We start from the raw sequence: 24,452 nt of genomic DNA, 5'->3' as shown, positions 1-24,452 counted from the left end.
AAGTTGAAACAACGACGCGACGATCTACGTGAATTCGCCAAAACGAATTCGCCAAATTCCGATAAACGCTTCTTAATTCTTCGCATCAGGGTTTTCCGCGTTAAAACACTTAAAAGACATTTAACATTTAGAGATAATGCTTGCTGCTAGGTTGCACACCGTTATTAATAATCGAGCTTCGAGATGCATACCGCGTTAATCATACCTACGAGTGCAATTTTACTCGACAAAGTGCATAGTTTCTACTCATGCATTGTGAACGATGATTTTTTATTTGATCGATAACGAATAAGACTAATTTTTGGTTAATCGACGGTTGGTTAATAAAAATCAATTACTACGTGAATGTGTACGATACGAATCGAATACGTGTATATCGAAATACGAGATTCAAGCGCAGCATTAGCTCTAAACTAGCGTGTGTACGCGAGAATATCACACGGTGCGTGTGCTCTTGTAAATTAGAACGCAACGGTTCTGTCGTCAAAGTGTCGTAAATACAGTTGAGCGTTGAGTTTGTTCTTCAGTGCGAGACTTTCGACGCAGTGATAACGTGTAATGTGGATTAGTACGGGGTTTCTGTTTCCACAATTTCTTTCCTTTCTTTTCTTAATCCCTTGAGTCCTCGTTAGAACGATCAAACATGATCAAACGGATCTACCTGTACGAAAGCAAAATTATATCTATTTCTCTGATCATCTCGGTCGTTTATAATTTTTATAAATTTGTACTCGCGTATATACATACGTGTAACGTACGAACTAAATACTCAAAGGATTAAGCCTACCTTTTTTTTTTTTTTTTCAAAATATCGTCGACTTACTTAACGCGAAATATATTTCTTCCAACGATTCCTAAAATTGTAGAAAACAGAATGGTATATTAATGCGTCCAAATTGCGTCTCGTCAATGTCGGGAAGCTATCTACGAGGGGAATGATGCCTGAAAACCTTGAGCCAGCTCCAGTTAGTTTCACCCTTCTTGTCAAGAGAAATTCGAAGGACCTCCTCACCCTCCGCCAAGATCACTATATCCTCCCCGTCTTGATACCAGCTTCTTCCGTGCATCACGAAGTCGCCCAGCGACTACGAAGACAAACTTGTACAAAGAAGAAAGAGACAAACAGAGAACTTGCTACCACCGATGCTATATCATCGATAGCTTTCGAACGTGCTATCGATGTATATCTAATTTACGGAAATGTTAAGTTGTCGGTCTTTGTCTTTTCACCTACTTACCAAATAAATCAAGCTCGTCGTCGATTTACGCTATTACGACGTTATTCTCTAGTACATGTACGTTAATTCTATTAAATTCTCGACCGAAGTTGTGTCGTTGGTTTCGTATCTCACCTAGCGCTTGAAATTCATTTGTAATTAAACGATAAGCAATTTTTTCTTTCCAGATAGAACAACAGTGTAGACGTAGTAGCATACCGAGCTGTTATTCAATGATCGCAAGTAATCGAGAAATGCAACAGACTTACAACGAATGGACATGCATACCAATAAGGACAAGCTCCCTCAAGACATACAAGAAAAAAAAAAAAAAAAAAAAAAGAAAAGAAAAAGGAAGAAGATTCAAAGTTTCTGATTCGAAGTATTGAATCACGTGATAAGAACGATCTTCGATCGTAGATAAAAGTAATTGGCTACGCACCTTCTCCAACTTTTTCAAAACCGTCAAAGGTTTCTCGACCTCCTTTAAGTCTACCTTTTCCTGTTCTTGCTCTTCTCTCGCCCATTTCTGGTACTTTCTCTTTTTCAGCATAGCACGGAAGTCCATACCACTGGCGTCTGCGATAAAACATCGAGGCTCGTCGATCGAAAGATTGAGAACGAAGACGGTAGGTTAAAGATTACGATTAAAGACGATTAATGGTAAGGATCGAAGAATTGAAAATTAAGGATCAAGATTACAGAAACAAAGGAGAAAATTGGAAATTTTGAGATGGAGAAGAATCGGAGTAAAAATTGGAAATAGAAGGTTTGATACGTAGAAAGAGAGAAGAGAGCTTACCGGAAACGTAGAGCTGCATCTCGGCAGAGTCCTCGCCATGGATGTTGCTCACGACGATCTTGTATGTGCCCTCGTCGTTGGGCTTCGTCTTCCTCATGCAGAGGGTGATCGTATTGGTCTCTGTGTCCGTAAGGAACTTGAATCGGCCACCTTCGATGATCTCGGTGATACCCTTGTAGAATTTGAAGGTCGGCGCAGGCGTACCTTCCACCCCAACAGTGAGGTACGCCGTCGAATCTGAGAAAAACGTTCATCGTATTCGATCGGACGAGTCGATTCGACGAGGAAATCCGCGGAAACGACTTATCGTTACTCGCGGCTTTCGGTTGCACTGTTCGATCGGAATATTATTCCAACTGTTGCATTGTTCCAAGTATTACAACTAGCTTCTTCAGAGGGTCGAATGACGCACCGAAGTTTTTGCTTGCGACGAAAATAGGAATATATTGGCTTGGCAACTAAGTGATTGCGGATTTTGGTATTAGGTGGTATTGACAAAATTCGCAATCACTTAGTTGACAAGCCAATAGGAATACAGCAATACCGATACAGCGAGACGAATGAATAGGAATACAGATAAGCTAATATAGGAATGTAGGAATATAGAGATAATGCTCCTATCGAACACGGTATATAACCAGGAAGCTCAAGTAATATTGGCAACTAAGTGATTGCGGATTTTCTCATTAGGTGGTATTGACAAAATTCGTAATCACTTAATTGCCAAGCCAATAGGAATACAGCAATACCGATACAGCGAGACGAATGAATAGGAATACAGATAAGCTAATATAGGAATGTAGGAATATAGAGATAATGCTCCTATCGAACACGGTATATAAGCAAGAGGCTCAAGTAATATTGGAAACTAAGTGATTGCGGATTTTGTCAATACCACCTCGTGCCAAAATCCGCAATCACTTAGTTGCCAACGCAATAGTAATCGCAGAAACTCGAACCACGGAAGCCCTGAAGTTTCAAAGGAGAGAAAGTAGAACGTAGGTAACGTACCTTCGACGGCGGAATATGATTCCTGAACATCGACGATTTGAGGTGGTCCCGCTGGTCCGACATCTCGAAGAGGTGTGCTCGGCTGATTGATCTTATTCTCGAGGTCCGCCACGCTGGGTCTTCTGACGTCCGCACTCGGACGACGACGCTGTATCAATCGATCATCGATGAATCATAAACCATTTACGTCGTTCCCTTTGTTTATTTTTCTTTTTTCGCTTTAAAAAGCGTTGCAAGCTTTCGGAAAAAGCAAGCAAGCTGAAGTGATCGAGTACGTGACTTTCGTCGCCTTACCTGCGCTTCCTCGATTTACCTGGTCGCGATAACTGCGTACGGCAACTCACGAAATTATTAAGACGCTCGTAACTACGTTATCTGTCTGTTACGCGAAATATTTTGAAAATAACGCTGTAACGAGGTCGAGCTATCGTATTGATAAAGTTTGAAACATATCTGATAGTATATACGTGTAGAAGCTACTGAACGTTTACCGTTTACAGATACGCGTACGTATATTTGGTATAAAATTACTACGCAACGCGAATCGTCATCTTAAACGCAAAGTAAGTGTCGAAGACGATTACATCGAAATTCCAAAATACTTTGCGTTCATATTTGTGCAAATATCGAAACATTTCCGTGAGTCGCTGTAAATATTCGCAACAGGTAATACCGTGACTCGGACGAAAGTCACGATTCGTTCGAAGCTCGGTGCTCTCATGCTGTGTGCGTGGTGCTAAATTATTAATCATGCATTTTAGTCACACCGTTAACCTACGTAATTAGTACAAAGCGTTATATGGTTAACTGTTATTCACGATATTAGTGCAAGTAAATCGGAGCCGTAAAACGAGGTCAGTTTTATACGGATTCATATCTTTGAAAACGCGATTAAACAGTGGAACTTAAATTTCTTTGATCGGCGAAATATCACGATGTACGCATCGTTCGCGTTTCTATACTTTCACAATTTCCGATGATGAAAGATCTCCGTTGATCGGTCTGCCGTGTACGAAGAATGTGTCTGACCACGTTCGGGTACTCCCGAGGGTTTCACGTACTCGTTAGCAAAATTAAATTCGAGGGTCCTCCAAGAGGCGTTTGCCGATTATTCGAACCGATCTATTCTTTGGATCGATCGATGCAAAAGAATTTCTTTACTCGAATACCTCGAGCAGAATCCTCGAGTATACGCAGGAGAAAGGAAGATTTTACATATGTACGTTCGTATGCTTTTCCATTCTGGTTCCACAGCTCGTTGTTACAATACGATACGATGAATGGCGAAGAGAACCAGAATGATTTGTGATGAGAATGTACAGGGTACACATAGGATACATATAAATGAAAGGTTTCCGAGTTACGTGGAGAGGATGTTTTGCTTCGTCGATGCCGAATCGATGAGAATTCGGCGCGCAATTTTCACCAGTTGATCAGTCACAAGGTTAAACCTAGCGCTACGAGATTAAGACTCAGTACGAAGAATTTCGTGTCTTAATACGTGAGAAGAGCTTCGCTGCGAAACAATAAGTAAGTACGCATAAAAACTCGATAGCTATTGTTCGTTGCGTCGATCGACAATACTTTTTTCTCATCGTGATCGCTGATCGTAAAAATTCTCGTATACATCTACGTTTTTCAATCTGTACGTTTTTCCACGCTACGACGATGAATCTTTTATAAATTATACCATCGATATGGTATAAGCTGAACTATCGATCGATGCGTTTTGCACAACTAGAACCATGTAACGATGATGCGTGCAAATAAAAAATGTGCGCTTTCACTGGGATTATAAGTGTTCGTTAAATCACAGAAGCGTTCAAGCTTCGACTGCGAATCTTTTATTTGCATCGCTCTTTCATTCGAAGGGTACTCGATGCGCAAGTGGAACTTTCGTGACGCTTACGAAATTTCTCGGTCGTCGTCACGCCATCGCTGTTAGATACAATTGCTATACACGAAGGCATGGTTAATAAGACATATATAGGAACACAATCGATGAGATGGAGAAATACAATGGATTGTGACGAAAAACAGAGAGAGCGTGAGCGAGAGAGAGAGAGAGAGAGAGAGAGAGAGACACACACAGTTGACAATTTCTAAAATGTACTGAGAAGAAGACTAAGAGGAAGGGAAAAGGAAAAGAAGGAGGAATTACTATCGACACAGTTTTACCACCTTTTTCGTTGTTTAGTTACACTATCGCGATTCCATTACCGCATTCCTCTACGTGGATTATTTACGAAAAGGCACATCGAATAGTACAATATGCACGGGTACGACGATACACATAAAAAATAAAACACATAATATTCGCGATCTGTGTACATTTGTCGGATAGGTGAATAAACAAATTAATAAACAAACGAACGTCGTACCTATGGTTATAGTGTAAACAGAATCGATCGCTAACACATAGCATAGTGAGAGCACGGTGAATAATTACATGTATACTACTCTTGTTCGCGAGAGATTAGCATTCGTGTCACATTTTCATAACAAGCAATACTCGGTTTTAACTTATACATATGTATATCAACCGTGCTGCGATCTTCGACCGTCAACTATATTTCGATGTTGCTGTCAGTTCAGCGTGAAACGTTCGAAGTGAAATTATCAGGTTGTCCGAAAAGTGTCTTTCTTTTACAGACGCGTCTTCGTACAAACGTGAAGCCTAATCCGTCGAACGTTGTAACGCTTATCTTGATAAATAATCGATAAAATAAAATGGATCGTACGTAATTCGATAAAATAATATAAAAGGCAGAAAGGTTGTGCATCCATTATTTCCTTATAAAACGAAAGAAACTTTTCGGATGGTCTAATACGAGAAGAAACGACGGACGAGAAGAGGAATTTTCTCGTATTTTGTTAAACACAGAGATATCTTTCGAGGTTTGAACGCTTAAATCGAAAACCACCGAAAGAACGCAGCAGGGTTGCGTCTCAAACAGGTCGTAGCAGCATAAAAATCACGGATAAATCGAAGTTTTCAACGTGAAAGGCGAGATCCAGTTGAGCAACGTTGTCCGACTAAACCGTACTTACGCTACTGCGGCTTGTTTGACACCGAACGTCCGATACTACTTTAAACACGAAAGATAGATGCGTAAATTGGTACATAAAAAAAGAAACAAATATATATATATATATATTGGTATGGATGGAAACATCGACTGAAAGAAATATTTCTTACCACTATCTAATTTCTACGTTCTCAATATACATAGTATTCGCTCGAATTAAGCAAACGTTTATACTACATAGCTGCGGGACGTTTCGACTGCAAATATACCGTGTTTAGTCGACGAGCAAGTACTGGCCGGCAAGACAAAATTATCCGTAAAATAAATAAACAAAGATAGGCGCGGGAAATTTATCGTCGACTAGGCACGAGAGGCGCGTTTACTCGCTGAGAAACGTCCGTTGAGCGGTTTTTGCAAAAACTATGTACAGACGCGCATTGCGAACAATTCGGAGCTTTGCGGCACGCATGAAAAATGAAAAAAAAAGAGACATGAAAAAAAAAAAGAAGAAAAAGAAACAGAAATATGTTGGATACAACGCGTTCTGTAATTTGAAAGACAGTAATATGAGCTAACCTCTTTCCCCTGTAGTTCACCAGGACGGCCGGATTTATTCTGTACGTGGTGCGTGAAAAATGGAAAAAAAAAAGTAGAAAGTAAAAAACAGAGAAAAATCATTTGGGTGAAAAAGTCAGAAGGGGGCGGGGATTCGAGACGTCTGATAGGGGGATTCTTATCGGAGAAAATAAGACGGATTTACGTCTGATTGCCAGTGTACTCTCTCGAACACGTAGAAACGGGCCTCGATGGTAGAGATAGCGGGGAGTGGACAGCAGCGGCGACAGCTCCAAAAAATTTAACTAAAAAAAGGGTGGTATAGTCGCAAAATTAATATTATCGGCTTTCCATGGTGGTATGCGGCATTTTCTGCGTGTCCTGCGCCTGGCAATTCAACATTCGGCTTGTGGTTTTATAGCTTGTCGTTGTTAAACTGCTCTTTGATAAATAGTATAGCTGTACTCGAGGGAATCCAATTCAAATCCATCGTGGCTGGGTCAGGTATGAGCGGTTGAAAAAAATTGATTTACAAAAAAAAAAAGAAAAAGAGATGTATGAAAGTAGTGAGAGCAAAAAAAAATCGAAGTCGTAGAAGTGAGAAACATATAGAGAAAGATCTCGCAGGTAATGCTATTCGGGCAGGTAAGCTTTGTGTTATAGCGAACACAAATCTCACCTTAGTTTCAAGCACCTCGCCGGGACGTAACTTTCCCAACTGCAAAAAATTATAGAGACCATCGTGAGCATTGTGCGTGTACATCGGTTAGTCGCGCGAAGTCTTCCGATATCCTTTGTTATCGCATACTGTATCCAAATACGTCGCAGACGAAACGGAGACGGGCAACGTGGGCAAACCTTTGGCAGCGAGATGTCCTTCGAATCGCAAGTTCGAGGTAACAAAATACAAAAACAAAAAGAAAAATACACGACGTCCAAAAACTTGGGGAAAATGTCGAGGGGAAGAGAGAATTTAAACGGAGGATGATACAAAGAGGTAAAAGGTAAACTAGCGACAGACGAATACAAGTTATTCGACGGATATTCTTCTTAACGACACCTGGCCAATTAATTCACAACACATCGGCGGTGCTAGATTCCGTTTGGTAGAAGTGAGCGGTGTACGTCAGCCAACGCAAGTGCCGTTAAATCAAAGACGGACTTACGCAGTTTCGCATTAAGTAAAGTTCAACGTCTATTTGCCACGACAGTGATTTATCACGCTCTAGAAAGAGACATCGGGCAGTGTGCGGCGATCGAGTTTCTCGCTTGTTCGCAGCCTCGTTGACCGTTATCATCGTCGATGATTCGAACGGCCACGATCCGAGAAAATCGGTCTGAGAATCCGTGGCGTGTCCGCGAGACTCGGCTAGAAATAACGATAAAGCACTGGTTGGATCGTCGACGCGTTTGATTAATCGATGGCAAGTATTAAATGTACAGAGGCATAAATCACAGTCGTCCTTCGTGTCCGGCAAATTGATAGTTTTACCCGACCGTTGGCAGCAAGGTAACAAGCGTTGGGACTGCGTACAACGCATTCCTACTGCGAGTAAATGATATATACGCGTACGTAGGTAAGGGCAAAGTGGTATACGTTCGAAAGTAACCAGGTTTCACGCGCCGTGGATGTTTGTCGCTAGCCTGGGCATTTGTTAACGCCGACGCCTGTCCTTTCCGAACGATGTTTGCCAAAATGTAATCTACGATTCGTAATATACGCGAACGGGAATACGAAAGTTTATACACCAATGATTTAAGATCGTTGGAACGTCCGTTTCGCGCCAGACACGCCTCGGATGATTCTTTCCTTGTTATCCTTGCGACTGTTGTTCTTGCTGTTATGATTATTATCATTGCTATTATTATTATTATTATTATTATTATAATTATTAACATCCTTACGATTAACGATATTAATATTAAAGTAATAATCGTGGAGTGTAGAGTGCTGAGAGATTCGGTTGCAACATATCCGTGCCAGGTGCAGTGGTGCGTTGGTGCAATAGTGCAATTGGTGCATACTTCCACGTCAATAATTATTAATTTATAGAAGAGAGTGGAGCCGAGGTTTTCTCGAATCGATGCGTCTCGATGGAACCTGTGCTCGTACGAACGATCCCGCGCCAAATTTCCAAATCTTCTCGTATCGAATTGTCCGAACGTTAACGCTCGAGATCTCGAGACGCAAGAGAAAGAAGGAAAATTTTTCGTAGGCAACTTGGAGCGCGAGATCATTGAAAATGACATATCGAGTAAGTAAAATAAATTGGCGATAGAAGATGAGAAGTGAGCAGGCAAAGTCGAACGAAGAGACCAACGAGTAGAGGAATTGTGCTTTCGGTAGACGCGCGCTCTTCGTTCAACGTTCCAGTAGGTGTGTGTTTGTAAAAGAAGTAACGTGCGAGTAAAAGAACAAATGAAAGTGAAATAAGTGCATTGGTAGTCGAGTAAGGTTGCAGACGAGGCATTCGCTTTCCCATTTCCAGTGATTTTCCTCACCTTGCGCTCGTCCACCACCTCGCCTGGTCGCAGCTTTCTATTCTCCTATGAATCAAACTCTTCTTTACTAATCTGTATCGTTTCGAAAGTCGCTGTACGTGTACGCGCTTATACGCACGCACATCCATACACGTGTGCATTACCATCCATAAATATCTGGTCACTTCCCAATTATCGCAAATGCATCGAATACGCTTGAAACGAGCCACAATTTAATTCAGAATTTTCATCTTGCCTCGTGCGAACGTATACTCGTACGGTTAACAGAAATCGATGAAAACGATAGTTTGTATTAATTCGAATAAAGATTCGAAAACTTTGTACGGATTTTACGAAGCTTGCCAAATGGTTCGTCGCGGACAAACAAACAGCGTACGCGGATATATCGCTTCGCTTTAAGCATTTAATTACTGTGCACGGACGAAGCGAGTTACGCGAAGAGGCAAAGAATTAGCGGCTCGGTTCTTTCGTCACGACGATATCGAAGATATGATAAAGATATGGAACATCCGATCAATTTACATCGGGTGTCCAAATACTTATGGACGATAGTTAGAGATAAACGTCTGGTGCGACGAGGACGACTTTCATTTTATCCTTCGAAGATTCATTTTGCTTGCATGTCGTTCCTTGATCCGCTTACTTTCCACGCTGCGTCGAAGACTCGTAGCTAAGATATCTCGCGAAAGACGAGAAGGGTATTATGGTAAGGGGAAAGTGGTTTTCAAGAAGCTGGGCTGTTTGGACGATTCACGAATAGGATTGCTTTACTAGCTTTGCTGACACTAATATCAACGTACACACCCGACACGTAATTTCGTATCGTCAGACAAACACGTCGGGGGTTCACGTGATTGGACATCTAGCTCTAAGACTATCACGATTGGGATCACTAAATCACTGACGTTGCTACGAAACTGCAAAAAAACTCCAACAATTCTAGGGCTAACCAGCAGTAGCCACTGATCTACCTACGCTTTTATCTAGTTCTGTACACGAGCTAACGTTTTCTATAGTTTAGAATCTTTATGTTTCGTCTTTTTCTGGTTACTCAAACTCTCAATTTTACAAAAAAGAAAAAAGAAAAAGAAAATATTACGTAACTACGTTTAGCCAACAGTTTAAGGATAAGCGACTTTGTTCAATCAACGATAGAAATTTCGTTCGTTTAATTGGTCGTTCGTATAAATCGAAAGAAAAATCGAGAGTACGAGTAACCTACGAGCGTTCCCCTCGAACGATCGGTCGATTTGCTCCGTTAAAACGTTACTTTTCGTCGCCAGCAGCAACGAAATCGAGTGATCGCATTGCGCGCATTACTCGAATCCTTTGATACGTTAATCTGTCGTCGTTTATGATGTACGTATCACCGATTTTAGACGTTGGACACGCCCAGTCAGTCGCGAATCAAAAATTAGTAATGAGTAATTGAACAAAAATAGGCTCGAACGCGTCTATTTCTAGAAAGGTATTAAATATCACGAGCTATTAAGAACATTGCTTGGCAATCTGACAAAAAGACCTTGATTAACGAGTTTTACGATCAAATTCGTTACCGATCCAAAAGCTTCGATCTTTCGTCGTCCAGACGAACACGTTCCGGAGCAAATCGCTTTTCGAGGCGGACTGGCTGCGATGGTACCGATTTTAACGGCGATCAAAACGATCAAATAATTGAACGAGCGAACGGTTGAACGATTGAATAGCCGAATAGTCGAATAGTCTTTTGCTCTTTCGGTTTTCGTTAAGAAAATTGTACCATCGTCTTGTAGTAATCGCGTTTAATTAGCTCAAGGTACAGGAGACAACTGGAAGTCGTCCTTTAGTCCCAAAGAAAGAGTATGAAACAAATAACAACGATAATGACAAATAGACGAAACAATAGAAATTTTGATAGTCGCGAAGGCTGTCGAAAAAGTCCAAAGTTGCGCGAATGATCGAATAATCGAACGAGACAGTCAAGAATTCCGTATAGTTGCGAGTTGAGGATTGTCAAAGAGATGGAAGGATAGGCGAATAGTCGAATAGTCTTTTGCTCTTTCGGTTTTCGTTAAGAAAATTGTACCATCGTCTTGTAGTAATCGCGTTTAATTAGCTCAAGGTACAGGAGACAACTGGAAGTCGTCCTTTAGTCTCAAAACAAGAGTATCAAATAAATAACAACGATAATGACAAATAGACAATCGTCTCAAATCTTGGTCAGACGAAACTATAGAAATTTTGATAGTCGCGAAGGCTGTCGAAAAAGTCCAAAGTTGCGCGAATGTTCGAATAATCGAACGAGACAGTCAAGAATTTCGTATAGTTGCGAGTTGAGGATTGTCAAAGAGGTGGAAAGATAGGCGAATAGTCGAATAGTCTTTTGCTCTTTCGGTTTTCGTTAAGGAAATTGTACCATCGTCTTCTAGTAATCGCGTTTAATTAGCTCAAGGTGCAGGAGACAACTGGAAGTCGTCCTTTAGTCCCAAAGGAAGAGTATGAAATAAATAACAACGATAATGGCAAATAGACAATCGTCTCAAATCTTGGTCAGATGAAACAATAGAAATTTTGATAGTCACGAAAGCTGTCGAAAAAATCCAAAGTTGCGCGAATGATCGAATAATCGAACGAGACAGTCAAGAATTCCGTATAGTTGCGAGTTGAGGATTGTCAAAGAGATGGAAAGATAGGCGAATAGTCGAATAGTCTTTTGCTCTTTCGGTTTTCGTTAAGGAAATTGTACCATCGTCTTCTAGTAATCGCGTTTAATTAGCTCAAGGTGCAGGAGACAACTGGAAGTCGTCCTTTAGTCCCAAAGGAAGAGTATGAAATAAATAACAACGATAATGACAAATAGACGAAACTATAGAAATTTTGATAGTCGCGAAGGCTGTCGAAAAAGTCCAAAGTTGCGCGTATGTCCGAATAATCGAACGAGACAGTCAAGAATTTCGTATAGTTGCGAGTTGAGGATTGTCAAAGAGATGGAAAGATAGGCGAATAGTCGAATAGCCGAACGGTCCGATGCGGAATGAAATTTCACGTAATCGCGAAAGTTAGCAAAGTGGTTCGATGATACGCGAATCATCGTAAACGATACCATCGCAGCTGTTCACTCGATAGTCCAAAAGCGTAACCGATATACGTCGCGGATAAACACAATCCGTAACATACCTCGTCACTGATAATCAGACTGGGTCTGCGACCCAATTCTTCGGGTGGTATCAAGGATCCCCGTCGACTGGTTGTGCCGCTGCCGGGTATCAGGGAACTCCTTCTGCTTCCAACCGGCGTTACGTCTTTGATAACTTCGATCTTCGGTGCTTCGGGTGCTTTGATCTCCGGCACCTTTGGCTAAGTACGCGAAAAAACCAATTATCAATTCCGATTGCGTCGTATTTCTAATTTGGGAAAGCAAGCGATAGCTGAAGCGAAATCGCGGCCGAACTATACGCGTTCGTAGAAGAATTTGCATATATCGGGTAACCAAGAAAGTTTTGGCGTTATTAAACGTTGAATGAGAAACGCGTAAACAACGTAGAAAGAAGGTAATTTATCGGTGAAAGTAATTATTCTCGGCTAACGAAGCAAGCTTTATAAATGCCACGTTTATCAAAATTATAGTCTACGGAATTGAAGAACTTTTGCAACGCCGTTTTCACAGTCGGTGTGTTTGCTGAGCGCAAATTTAACAGATAAGCGATCGTCCGAGTGGCTAACGAGACATTTACGTTTTAGCGTTTGTATTTTCTCAGAGATCACACGTGCGGACGCCACAATCTCGCATCATCTTGTACAAGTAGAATGCTTTCGTGCTTCGCTAATATCGTCTGCAACGTTACTTTACAACAGCTTCTTCGACTGTCTACGAGCAAAATAGGTACAACATTTGCAGTAACAGTATGCGGAGAACGTAGCGATTCGCAACGAAGGAGAGAAAAAACACCAGAACTTTCTTGAGTTAACGTCTCTCCTAAAGATCCGGAGAAAGTGAAACAACGCATGAAAGCACGTCTGTCGGATTTACCGAAGGATCGAGAACCGATGAAACGTTATCGTAGCGTCGACGGCTCGTAGAACGCGATCGCGATCACGATCGTGCTGAGATTAAGACTGAATCGAGACTGCCGCGAGAAATCAAAGCGAAGAGATACGGTCGGGCACAAACGGGTCGCAATAACACCGAAAATAGCGATCGACATTTTCTCCATCCTAATTTTCAAGTCGAAAAATTAGGGATCCGAGGGGGGTGATATACGAGCGGTTATTTGCCAAAATAGTTCCCCCTCTTTCGCGGGTATCCGGATGCGGGGTGGTGGTGGACACGGGACCCATCGGTTGCCAAACGGTCATTTTGTTCGTTCGATTATTAGCGCTGCGTATAGAAGCGCGTTGCGTTAATTACGTTCGAGAGAAGATCGAACCAGGATTACCGGGCTATTTGCGTCGGCGATCTTTTATCCGCGGTAAACCACGACCGAGACCACTTGCTAATCCGCCAGCAAGGATTTCGTGTCACCGCATCGTCTACGACCCTGAGCGTAGCCTCCGTTAAACGCCGATTAATATTAGACCGATAGACGAACTCGCGAGGGAAAAGTGCTCGACCGTGCGCTTAGATAGTTTCTCCGAGTTAATCGCTCTCTGATCTTCGACTTTAACTCTGCAATTTGTAATCGAGCTTACGGAATTCCAGGAATCTCGATCCATCGTACTTAGGCGCGGCGTTGCAAAACTCTTGTCATTCCTGACGTAAAGCGTAGCAGCTTGGCAAAATCGTTTTCTTATTCTTGCATTAATAACGAGCCGTTACTCACCTTGGAATCGAACTTCTGTCCGCCGCGTGAAAAGAGAAATCATTAGTAGTGGAATTGACGACGTTTGATCTTATTAAATTAATTATAAGTAAATCTACTTGATGCAACAGAATGAAAAATGAGAGCAACGTTTCTCTTACTTGCGTGGTTGGTCTGTCCAACTTGGTTTTATCTCGAGGCGAGTACTCCCCGAATTCGAATTCCTGCGGCTTCTCCAAAACCGGTCGCTCGTAATCTGGAATCTCCGGAAGCTCGTAATCCTTGTCCTTGCTGGCTTTTCTCACTTTCGTCTTCTTAGCTTCCACCTTTTCAGTCTTCTCAGTTTTCTGCACGAATGGTTTCCCATTAATTTCTAGCGTCGACCATCTCGTCGATGAAAATCACTCGGGAAGACACGATAAGTCTGTCGATTTTCTGATTGTTATCGCTATTCTCGCTGTTATAATATATTAACTCATAGCTATGAAACCACTGAACGTTTAGAAACGAAGGGCGAGTTAACGATGGAGCATACCGAATTTTAAAATTATCGCGGTGTTCCCTCGTGATCTTCGTACATTGAAGCCGTTCGATAGAAGAAAGAGCGACAGATAGAACATCGATTTCAGCATAGAGAATTCGAGTCGAGGAGCAAATGTTTTGTACAGCCAGATAGCCGAGATACCTTGAAGATTGTTATTATATTAATAATAATATTCGTATAGATTGAATTAATCGGTTTGTTAACGATTCAACGAGCTTTCAAGAATCGAGAAAGTGAGAAAAGAGAGAAGAGAGAGTCTTCGAATTATGCACAGTACCTTATACTTTGTGTCGTTGTTATCAACATCGAAAAAAGAGACTAAGCGTAGAAAGTCGTCGAAAATCGAAGGAAACAGTACCAGCGGTAAGAGGAGAGACACGTCGAATAATCGAGATTGTGAAATTTTATGAATGAAATTAATAAGTGGAAAGAATCGTCCAGAGTGTGAAAAAGAATTTTTCATAGTAACAGCGAAAGTACTTAGAACGATCGTAGATTCGAAGAATAAGTAAACAGCCAGTGTATATACATATTATGTAAATGTCAATGCATAGAGAAGAGAGAGAGAGAGAAAGAGAAAGAAAAAAAAAGAGTATAGTGTACGTATATTTAGATTCCCATTCACGGGAATACCTTCAACTCAATCATAACGCCATTCTCAGCTTTTTGAGGTACTTTTGGCTCCTTCGAAACCGGTTTAAGTTGAATAGATTGAAAGTTCTCGGCTTTAATTTCGTATTTCGGTGGTTTACGCAGTCCGAATTTCTCCACGTTCGTCTTGGGTTCCATTGGCTGCATTTAACGTATCGTTTATTCCAGACAATTTTCAACCAGAATTTACAAATACCAATCCGAATATAACGAAGTTGCCTCGTAAATAATCATCGCGAAACGGTAAAAGTTCTTCTATCAATTACGAATAATTCGCGGGAAAAAGAATATACACACCTTCAGTTCTACTTTGTTCAACGTCTTTGCTTCCTCTTCGATCTGTAATTTAAGAAAGTTTAGAATTAAATTAATATCTATTAATTTTAATATCTATCGTAAAATGTAAGTAATAATTTTTATATGGTTTTGGTACGATACGAGCGAATGTATCAAGATAACAGATATTTGTATACTTATACGTATATCTACCTTCGTTGTAGGTTTCAGACTGACTTTTCTGAGCGGTTCCTCTACCTGCGAAAATACAAAATAAAAAGTCATTCGAGGGGATAACTTCGAGAGATTTTGCCAGCGATAATTTGTAAAAAAAACCATGATTCGATGAATTGTTACATTTCTTGTTACGGTGATATTCGTTCTCAGAGATTGCTGAAAAGAGTATGAATATGTTACTTGCTATGACGATTTAATCTTTGCTGAAAAGAATAAATTTAGTTCGTGAGATGAAAAATTGAATGTAAAGAAGTTACGCGATACACACGCCTGTACGAATAAACGGTGTACGTGTTGTAGTTACACGTTAGAGTCCGCGAGATGAAAAGTTGATGCGAAGAAAGTTACGTGATGATACACACTTGTGCGAAAAAATGCAATTTGTGCCGTGCAGTAATTAAGAGTGTCGTGTCGGTTTACGGGAAAACGTGAATCGTGTTGTGGTATTATTATACTTTAGCGAACATGTCGCGAACAGTATTACTATACAAACGCGATAGATTGACTTTGTGTACCTTTGGTGGTTCGGGTTTACCAAGCGTGGTTTTAGGTTTCGGGGCGGGTTCTTCCTTCTAAAAAAAAATGCGATCACATGACTATTCGTGTTCGTATAAAAAAAGGTAACGCGTAACAAAATTTGGTATCTAAGCAAAAGAAGAAAAAAAGAAAGTCTCGTATTCAAGCAAAAAACGATCTCATGTACCTTAGCCTCCTCGGGTTTACCAAGTGTGGCCTTAGGTTTCGCAGCAGGTTCCTCCTTCTAAAAAGAGTAAATACGTCAAGGATAGTGTTGGGAAAACTAAGAAAAATTCTATATACGAACAAATTTCTTCTATATAGAAAATGCAGTTGCGTGACTATCCGTGTTTGTATAAAGAGAGTGTAACGCGTGAAAAAATTGTGTAAAAAAAAAAATTTTTTGTACTCAAGTAAAAAACGATCTCATGTACCTTAGCCTCCTCGGGTTTACCAAGTGTGGCCTTAGGTTTCGCAGCAGGTTCCTCCTTCTAAAAAGAGTAAGTATGTCAAGGATAGTGCCAGGAATACTTGAAAGAAAAAAACAATTGTCTACGCGAAAGGAATGACTTTTAACGTGGTGTTGTGTACCTTCGCCTCTTCGGGTTTACCGGCGGGTGTTTTGGGTTTCGTTTGCGTTTCGACGGGTTCCTCTTTCTAAAAGTTAATAATCTCGATAATGGAATCGTTCGAAAAAAAATAAAAAAGATCGCGTCTACGTCTAGGCAAAAAGTATACGATTCGCGTACCTTAGTCTCCTCGGGTTTACCGAGAGTGACCTTCGCTTTGGGTGGCTCTGTTTTCTAAAAATCAATCGTATCGTGTGAGGTATTTGTGAGGCGAACATCGATAAATAGTGTATGTATGTCGTATAGGTTTTATGTACCTTGGGTTCTTCTACTTTGGGTGTGGGTTTGAGTTCCTCCTAAAATTAATGGACGTGAACATAAAGTATTTGAATATGATTCGCTCGATACGTATCGTGTATGATGACGTATATACGATATGTAAACTGTGTGTAGGATAAAATTGCGTGTTCATTTTGTACCTTCTTTTCTTCCTTTCCAACGATTTTAGCTTTTGTGACGGCTTCCTGCTTCTAAAAAAAGTATAGAAACGATCAGATTTATTCGCTGTTCGTTAGTACACTCGCGTTAATACAAGCAACGGCTGATACTCGATACTTTTCGATATGTTTCAAGAGTAACGCTTCTTAGTTAGGAAATACGTTTATATACCTTGGTCCCGTTGGAAATACTGTCCTTTTGTATAGAATCTAACGCAGGTTCTTCGTCCTGAATAACATTCGTACGAATGAATGAAATATACAACAGATAAAGAATAAAAAATAAACAAATAGAAGAACCGTAACAAACTCGTGAGATATTGTAAACTATTGAGTTCTTTATTCCCTGTACCTTAGACCCGTCTGTTGACATTGTCGATGACCTACGCCGTGTGAGCGGTACTTTTTTCTAAAATTGCAAACGAAGAAACAAAAATTATAAATATACGAGTCGCGTGCTGGATTAATCAAATTGTTGAAAAATAATAATAAAAAAAATGGTGGTACCTTGCTCGCTTCGTCAAGTTTGCGAGAGGTAGATTTTGGTTTCGCTTCCTCTTTCTAAAATGATCAAAATTAATTGCAGTTTCTTCCTATTAAACTATTCGTCGTCGTGGCAATGATACGTGATATGTATGTAGGTGTGCGTGTGTACGTGTATGTATATGCGCTAACGTTCAAAAATATCCAGACCGTTGCTGATTTTCAACGAGATGTATTTCGGTTACAAAATTACGAATGAATCAGAGTACAATAATTTTATTCTTTTGAATCATCGTAGCGTATATTTATTGAACGATAGCGTGCGTGCATGTTAAATATATATGTAATATTGTAATATTTTTAGAAATCTAAATTCTATAGAATTTACATATATATATATATATATGTTGTATGTCGTATTATGTACCTTGTCCGTCGTGACAGTTTTACGAGTTGTTTTTAATTTCGGTTTAACTTTCTCCTAAAAGAAAAAAAAGAAAAAAATGTATCTTTCGTTTTAGTTTTCAAGCGTCGAGAGACAGAAGTGTATCGATGCTATTCTACCTCTATATCGTCGATCGATTCGATCGAAGGCGTTTCCGATTTATCTTTCGGTGTGTCGGGTTTGTCATTTGTTTCGTTTAAATTTGTTTTCCAAGTGTCCTAAAACATGGTCGGTTAATACATATAAAAGAGAACAATAAAATAAAAAAATATATTAAAAAACAATTTTTGTATATTTATACAATTTCGATCTGATTATTCGTGTAGTGCGTGTGTACCTCGGGTACTGTGTGCCGTGTCCGTGATAAATCTACGCTAGTCTTTTCTGGCACCTAAAATATTATTCGTTTATAATTCCTTCATACCGAACGACAATGTTTCACGATGGAAATTTTAATCAAACGAATCATGTACCTTTCTCCAAATTGATTTAATTTCTGGTTCTTGTGGCCTGTCTGCCCAGATGTCCTACAAATCGTGTATTCGATCATGCGTATATATTCGAGTAAATTTTGAATAGTATACGTCAAAAATGAGAGAGGAGAAAAGAGAAGACGAAGAAGAGACGAAAGAGAAAGAAGAAGAAGAAGAAGAAAAAAAAGAAAACTACCTCTATTTCATTATTTGGCTCTTGTATAGTCGGTTTAGATGTAATCTTTGGCGTATCCTGTAAATGTGTATACAAAAAAAAAAAAAAAATAAAATAAAAAGTAGTGAATTAAAAATATGGTATTGAATATTACAGTGTATATGCGCTCGTGTACCTTAACTTTCTTAATGGGTTCAATTTCAGAATCACCTGATCTATCTGGCCAAGCATCCTGAAATTTGCTTATCTATTAATATCTATACTTTCTCTATGCAATGCGACGTACAGTAAAGCCTCCCGTATTCCAACAGAATTTAGTATCAAATTTCTTTGATTAATTCTGTTACAAATATCATTGTTATACTATGAATGACGAATACTGTGAAATTTTTGTCCTGGAGGCTCTACTGTATTGTAAAAAAAAGTAACTACCTCTGATTCGTCATTCGGTTCTTTGAATGGCACATTAAATTTAGGCTGTGACTCATCCTATAACGAAAGAAAAGTTGTATCAAAAGAACAGTAATCGCACGCAAGGAAAGAATTAATAGCAACGTTCTACCTCGGTGTTTCTAATTAATTTCCTTTCAGGTATGCTTGGTCGTGGATCGATGGAAACCTAAAATTGTTTTCGTTTAATGATCACAATCTTTCTCGATTTTCCGACGATTTTTCGATACGAATGAAAACGTAGAATGTAAAAAGTTTAGTCGTATAAAGCATACTGTTATACCTGGTGTATTGTATCTTTACTAGTGCTATGGGTTTGCGGTGCAGACTTGTGTAATGACTTTGGAACATCCTAAAATTGTATTTTTCTAAGTAATCACCAATTGACTGATTAAAATACTGATTAAAAAAAATAATCGAATTCATCCATTCTGTACCTCGTATTTACGAACTGGTAATTCGTCGCGTTCGGTATGCTCTGGTCGTGATTTTTCCTACAAAACAATTTTGCACGATAAAAGAATATAAAAAAATTCTGATAAAAAGGTATCTACCTTGACGTTAGATTCCTCGGGAATTTTATATTTAATATAATCTGGCTGTGACCGTTCCTACAAACAATTTTGCACGATAAAAAATATAAAAAAATTCTGTCACGCTTAATGCCGATAAAGAAAGATATGTACCTCGATGCTTGGTTTTTCAGGGAATTCGTGTGTGGCGAGTGACGAGTATTTTACATTTAGCGTGTCCTATAATCGGATTGAAGCTTAATTAATCAGTCGTTCTATAACACGAAAATTGCAAATTTTTATGTATTCGCGTACCTCGCTTTTTCTAATGGATCTTATTTCCGGCTCTCTTGGCACTGAAGCCCAAATATCCTATAAGTACGATTCGTTATGAGCATGTGCATCTTTTATTGTAATATCAAATCATTTTTTTTTTTTTTTTTTTTAAAGAATCGTTTACCTCGATTTCATCGTCAGGCTCGGGCTCGTAATATCTAATACTATCTCTCGGTGCGATCTATAACGTCAGTATGTATATTTTAATTTCCAAAAAATTCTACGTTTTATATTCTCGCGAATCTCTAGTGTGTATATTTAGTGTTTTGTGTACCTTTACGTGTTGTGTTGGTGTTAGCGTAGGTCTAAACTTCGGGGTCTCTGTATCTACCTAAAAGTCCAAAATAATAAAAAAAAAAAAATTAAAAATTGGCAAATTACATTTTTTTGCTGGGAAATAATTGTTTCGTTTGTTTGGCAGATTGTAGTTCAAGGACAGAAATCCTATGAAAAACTCAACATTGAAATAGAAGTTACCCTTGCTGGATAGCGTGTCAGTGAAATAGATCTATGCCGTAAGTAACACGCTGTGAGTCGGAACTGTCGTCGACGACGACTACTCGGTTTACGTACTACGTTAAGCGAACGCGCCTCGTCTTATGTTTTTTTTCTAAAAGTTCATGCTACTAATTACCTACAAATTCTAATCAAATATGATACACAACGTATGGTAACGTGTTATATATTTTTTTATCGAATGCGATTACTTAAATACGTACACGTCACACAAATATTTGATATTAGGTATTATTAGCCTTCTTGAGTCATTTGCAAGAAGGTCGGACTCACACACGATACTTACTGTTTCTATTCGTGAGACGACATTCTTTTAAGTTTACACAAAGTAACTCTTTACGGACATTGATTACGACGTTAATAAGAAGAACTGACGAGGGAGTGATTAAAATTTTAATTGTAAAGAAACAGACACGGAAAGAGGGGAACGAAAAGAAAGAAACGAAAACTGATCTTTTACCTTTTCTGTCGTCACCTTCTTTTCCACGATGGAAGATCGCCTGCTTTCTGTCATCACCTCTGCTTCCATCTGTTTGCGCATGAAAAAAAGGGAAAGCGTAAATTAATGTAAGAACGACAGAATTTTACTTTGTAATAGAACATTAGTTTAGCCGTGATAAGTGGCACTTGCGAATTAGCATTACGTAGTTTAGATTTAATTATTCTGTACTCGTGTACCTTTTGCGTGGACAAGCGACGCGGTATTATGCGGTCGTCTTCGAACATCTGCGTATTAAAAGTAACAAAATAAATGAAAGCTACTGGGTTTCTACAGTTAAGCGATTTAGCATCTACTCATACTGTTCTGTACACTTATTAAAAGGTAAATACGAAATAATGTTTAACCTTTTCTTCTGTTGCTACTAAAGAACTTCTTCGACTTTCTGTTCGTATTTCTTCTACCTGTTAAAAAAATTAGGGAAAAGGATAAGTCAGTGTTAGCTTCTTTATGCCTATATAATAATATTTTATATATGAAAAATTCTACTCAAAAAGTTATACGTATGTAAAAATTGTGTATGAAAAAATTATGTAAATTTAATCGATAGACTCATTGCTACTCACTCTACTAATAGACTGCTTGCGAGATACCATTTTCTCTGCTTTAAGTTCCTGGAATAAGAAAAACCAAAATGTTAATAGGAATAAGTACGAAAAGATTCGAATAAGCATAGTAAATTGAAAGGACAGAGCCATCCTTACCTCCTTCTTTTCCTCCCCTTTCTTCACGATCTTCTTCTGCAAACGCAAATTCGTTTAATTTATTTCTCTATGTTTTGATCTAACGAGTAAATATCTTAAAATTCGTGTCAAAAATATTACCTTTTCAACTTCCTTCTTTTCTTCGACTTTCTCTTCTGGTTTCTTCTATACAAAAGTAAATCGTTATCAACTCGTTTATCGATCGTTATGGATTGAATAATGTGACATTCCTACCTTTACGATAATTATACACACGTTTGACGTGCATCACACACTCTCACGAATAAGTTTACTCGTGTGTCACTAAAATGTACACATGAAAATCAAATTACACAAAACACAGACATGCACGCTGAAGAATAGAAATAGAGCGAAAGAGAGTAACATGAAAGTAGGACAAATTACAAGTTATAGCTTTTTTTTTAGGAAAATTTCATAGCCCAGCTTCTAAGGTAAGGGTAAAGAAAGTTTGTTGAAAGCTTAAGCATTAGATTATATGCGAAGAGAGATGAGATATGCGTTTCATAATGATCAAATGATTTCAGATAATTTCACTGGAATAGAAACGATCTTAAAGTAACAATAGAAACAACTTGATGCAAATAGGATCAGAAAAAGCTGAAACATATCAAGATTTGTCAATAAAAGCTGAAAAAGTATGTGAAGCTGAAAAGAAGCAGTTAATATCGTAAAAGCTGAAAAGGAGAGCGTTTAATTCGCAAAAAGCTGAAAATAATTTTTATCGTTAGAAGCATGCCTTTCGTATCTTTGGGTCGATTGGAACGAATCTATAAGCGTACGGATAAAACCGGCGTGTAATAATTGTTCGCAATACTGTTGTTGCAATGCAATGGGAAAGCCGATTCGATAATTCGAGCGCATACTTTGTCCAAATGAAATATTTGACACTCGTTCCTCACCTGTAGAACTTCCAGTTTCTGAAACAGACAAGTAAAGGATTGTATTTAATATCTTGTCAACGAGATTGTACACAGATATTTCCCAGGCATTTTTGAGTCGCAATCCCTTTTTATTATAGCCAAATAACTTTCTTAATAAGATGCCAATCGAGAAACATTTTTAATAAAGTAAATAATAATAATAATAAATATATCTCAGAATAATTCTAACTTCTACAACGTAATTCTAATGCCCAAAGGTGGGGCGACCCACAGATTGGGAACCTGGACCGTATATCCTTTGCAATGATTTTTACATAAACAAGTTTCTTATAACGTAAACATATATATGTAGTTAAAACAGGGGAACATAAAGCATTCGTACAAATATAACCACTACAAGGAATCATAAGGGGTGCGCGCAAAAGGTAAAACGATGCTGCAGTTTGTATTTCTAGATGTGTACGGTGTAAAGTAAAAAGGTTTTGCTTCAAAAAAAAATCACTTTACGAAAAATATGATTTCCACTTTTGTGTGAAAAATGAAAAAAAAAAAAAGTTGTTCGTACCTTCTTGGGTTTGTCGATACCGTTCTGTCTGTTGTCGGGTATATCCTTGAAAATAATTAAAAAAAGAAACATCTTGATCAATCTTTCAAAGTTTTAACAAAAATTGTCCTTAAAGAGTATAGAAGAATATAATTATACCGGGTGATCTAAGGTTTTCACTCGTCCGCTTTGTATTCTACGAGCATAAATGAAAAACCGACGTTACATAAACATAGATCCTTCGAAGTTTTATTTAAGATAGCAGAAAATGAAATTTACTGGTTCCACGAAATTTGTTTCGATTCTCTTCGATTTTGACAATCTATGTTCGAATAACGTTACTTTCCTATTTATATTCGTAGAATACATCCACAGAGTTCGAGTGGAAGAACCATGGAACACCTTGTATATCAGACACGTTAGAAAAAAGTTGATACGAAAAAATATCCAATGATTAAAAAAATCATCTGAACTGTATGTATATCTGTGTAAATATGTGTAGCGTGTATGTGTGTACCTCTACTTGTGAAATTGTTTCCGAGTCTGGTTCCTCGATAATCGGCTCCGCGGTGCTGGACTCGATTACACTCACCACTTCCTCCTCCTCCTCCTCCTCCTCCTCCTCCTCCTCCTCGTACTCTTCTTCCTCTTCTTCGTCGGGAACGGTATTTTCGTCATCGTACCAGATCGAGCTTTTTACCTTTTGTATCGTAATATCGAGATGCAGTTCAAAAGAGCCGAATTATCGTACAGATTAAATGGAAAAGATAATCGTTTCCTTCAACTTTATCAAAAGCAACTGTTACTTCGTGTTTACGTGAGTCTGTGTTCTCGAGTGTGTGTAGCAAGGGATAATGGCTAATTACGAGCAAACGGAGGAACGAACACGTAACAAAAGGAAAAGACAGGTTAAATCAGAAAATAGTGTAATCGTAAGAACATTCGCTACCTTCTCTTCTTTCTTTTCTTCCTTTTTCTCTTCTTTCTTTTCTACCTTCTTTTCCTCTTTCTTCTCTTCCTTCTTCTCTTCTTTCTTTTCAACCTTCTTCTCCTTCTTCTCTTCCTCTTCTTCCTCCTTCTTCTCTTCTTTTTTCTATAATACGTACAAGGAATTGCATGCAACATTCAAGGACACGATGTACATATGTTTTCAACCACCGTGAATTAAATATGGAAACGAACGCAATTTACTCATGGATGGGGAGAGAAAATTCGAACGAAGATATCCG

General features: G+C 38.9%; 1 protein-coding gene across 33 annotated transcripts in view; it reads right to left on the bottom strand.

The window, feature by feature from the left end:
* Bent (projectin protein bent) overlaps positions 1-24,452 on the bottom strand; it is an 80,621-nt gene that overhangs the window by 39,032 nt on the left and 17,137 nt on the right. For 3 of the 33 annotated variants that reach the window (XM_072007262.1, XM_072007284.1, XM_072007286.1), the window contains 45 exons: positions 24,173-24,316; positions 23,741-23,923; positions 23,245-23,289; positions 22,698-22,715; positions 21,898-21,942; positions 21,778-21,813; positions 21,640-21,687; positions 21,421-21,477; positions 21,253-21,300; positions 21,035-21,103; positions 20,333-20,389; positions 20,183-20,239; positions 20,038-20,094; positions 19,897-19,962; positions 19,765-19,821; positions 19,648-19,704; positions 19,494-19,562; positions 19,323-19,379; positions 19,193-19,249; positions 18,936-18,992; positions 18,782-18,838; positions 18,586-18,639; positions 18,450-18,503; positions 18,232-18,330; positions 18,095-18,148; positions 17,692-17,745; positions 17,537-17,593; positions 17,357-17,413; positions 17,167-17,217; positions 17,005-17,043; positions 16,868-16,921; positions 16,710-16,775; positions 16,553-16,609; positions 16,306-16,362; positions 16,118-16,174; positions 15,579-15,623; positions 15,387-15,428; positions 15,072-15,230; positions 14,056-14,241; positions 13,916-13,930; positions 12,273-12,452; positions 9,117-9,161; positions 3,031-3,178; positions 2,020-2,256; positions 1,660-1,796 (listed from right to left, as the gene is read on the bottom strand). In XM_072007262.1, coding sequence (XP_071863363.1) covers positions 1,660-1,796; positions 2,020-2,256; positions 3,031-3,178; positions 9,117-9,161; positions 12,273-12,452; positions 13,916-13,930; positions 14,056-14,241; positions 15,072-15,230; positions 15,387-15,428; positions 15,579-15,623; positions 16,118-16,174; positions 16,306-16,362; positions 16,553-16,609; positions 16,710-16,775; positions 16,868-16,921; positions 17,005-17,043; positions 17,167-17,217; positions 17,357-17,413; positions 17,537-17,593; positions 17,692-17,745; positions 18,095-18,148; positions 18,232-18,330; positions 18,450-18,503; positions 18,586-18,639; positions 18,782-18,838; positions 18,936-18,992; positions 19,193-19,249; positions 19,323-19,379; positions 19,494-19,562; positions 19,648-19,704; positions 19,765-19,821; positions 19,897-19,962; positions 20,038-20,094; positions 20,183-20,239; positions 20,333-20,389; positions 21,035-21,103; positions 21,253-21,300; positions 21,421-21,477; positions 21,640-21,687; positions 21,778-21,813; positions 21,898-21,942; positions 22,698-22,715; positions 23,245-23,289; positions 23,741-23,923; positions 24,173-24,316 — 3,345 coding nt within the window. Of the gene's footprint in view, positions 1-1,659; positions 1,797-2,019; positions 2,257-3,030; positions 3,179-6,635; positions 6,675-7,293; positions 7,333-9,116; positions 9,162-12,272; positions 12,453-13,915; positions 13,931-14,055; positions 14,242-15,071; positions 15,231-15,386; positions 15,429-15,578; positions 15,624-16,117; positions 16,175-16,305; positions 16,363-16,552; positions 16,610-16,709; positions 16,776-16,867; positions 16,922-17,004; positions 17,044-17,166; positions 17,218-17,356; positions 17,414-17,536; positions 17,594-17,691; positions 17,746-18,094; positions 18,149-18,231; positions 18,331-18,449; positions 18,504-18,585; positions 18,640-18,781; positions 18,839-18,935; positions 18,993-19,192; positions 19,250-19,322; positions 19,380-19,493; positions 19,563-19,647; positions 19,705-19,764; positions 19,822-19,896; positions 19,963-20,037; positions 20,095-20,182; positions 20,240-20,332; positions 20,390-21,034; positions 21,104-21,252; positions 21,301-21,420; positions 21,478-21,639; positions 21,688-21,777; positions 21,814-21,897; positions 21,943-22,697; positions 22,716-23,244; positions 23,290-23,740; positions 23,924-24,172; positions 24,317-24,452 lie in introns of all 33 variants that reach the window. The other 30 variants (XM_072007264.1, XM_072007298.1, XM_072007265.1 and 27 more) reach the window with 29 other exon arrangements.

This window comes from Bombus fervidus, chromosome 7 (genome assembly GCF_041682495.2).
Source record: "Bombus fervidus isolate BK054 chromosome 7, iyBomFerv1, whole genome shotgun sequence".
NCBI classification, from domain to species: Eukaryota; Metazoa; Arthropoda; class Insecta; order Hymenoptera; family Apidae; genus Bombus; species Bombus fervidus.
The sequence above is the reverse complement of the archived record's forward strand: the minus strand, read 5'-3'. Positions and strand labels throughout refer to the sequence as shown.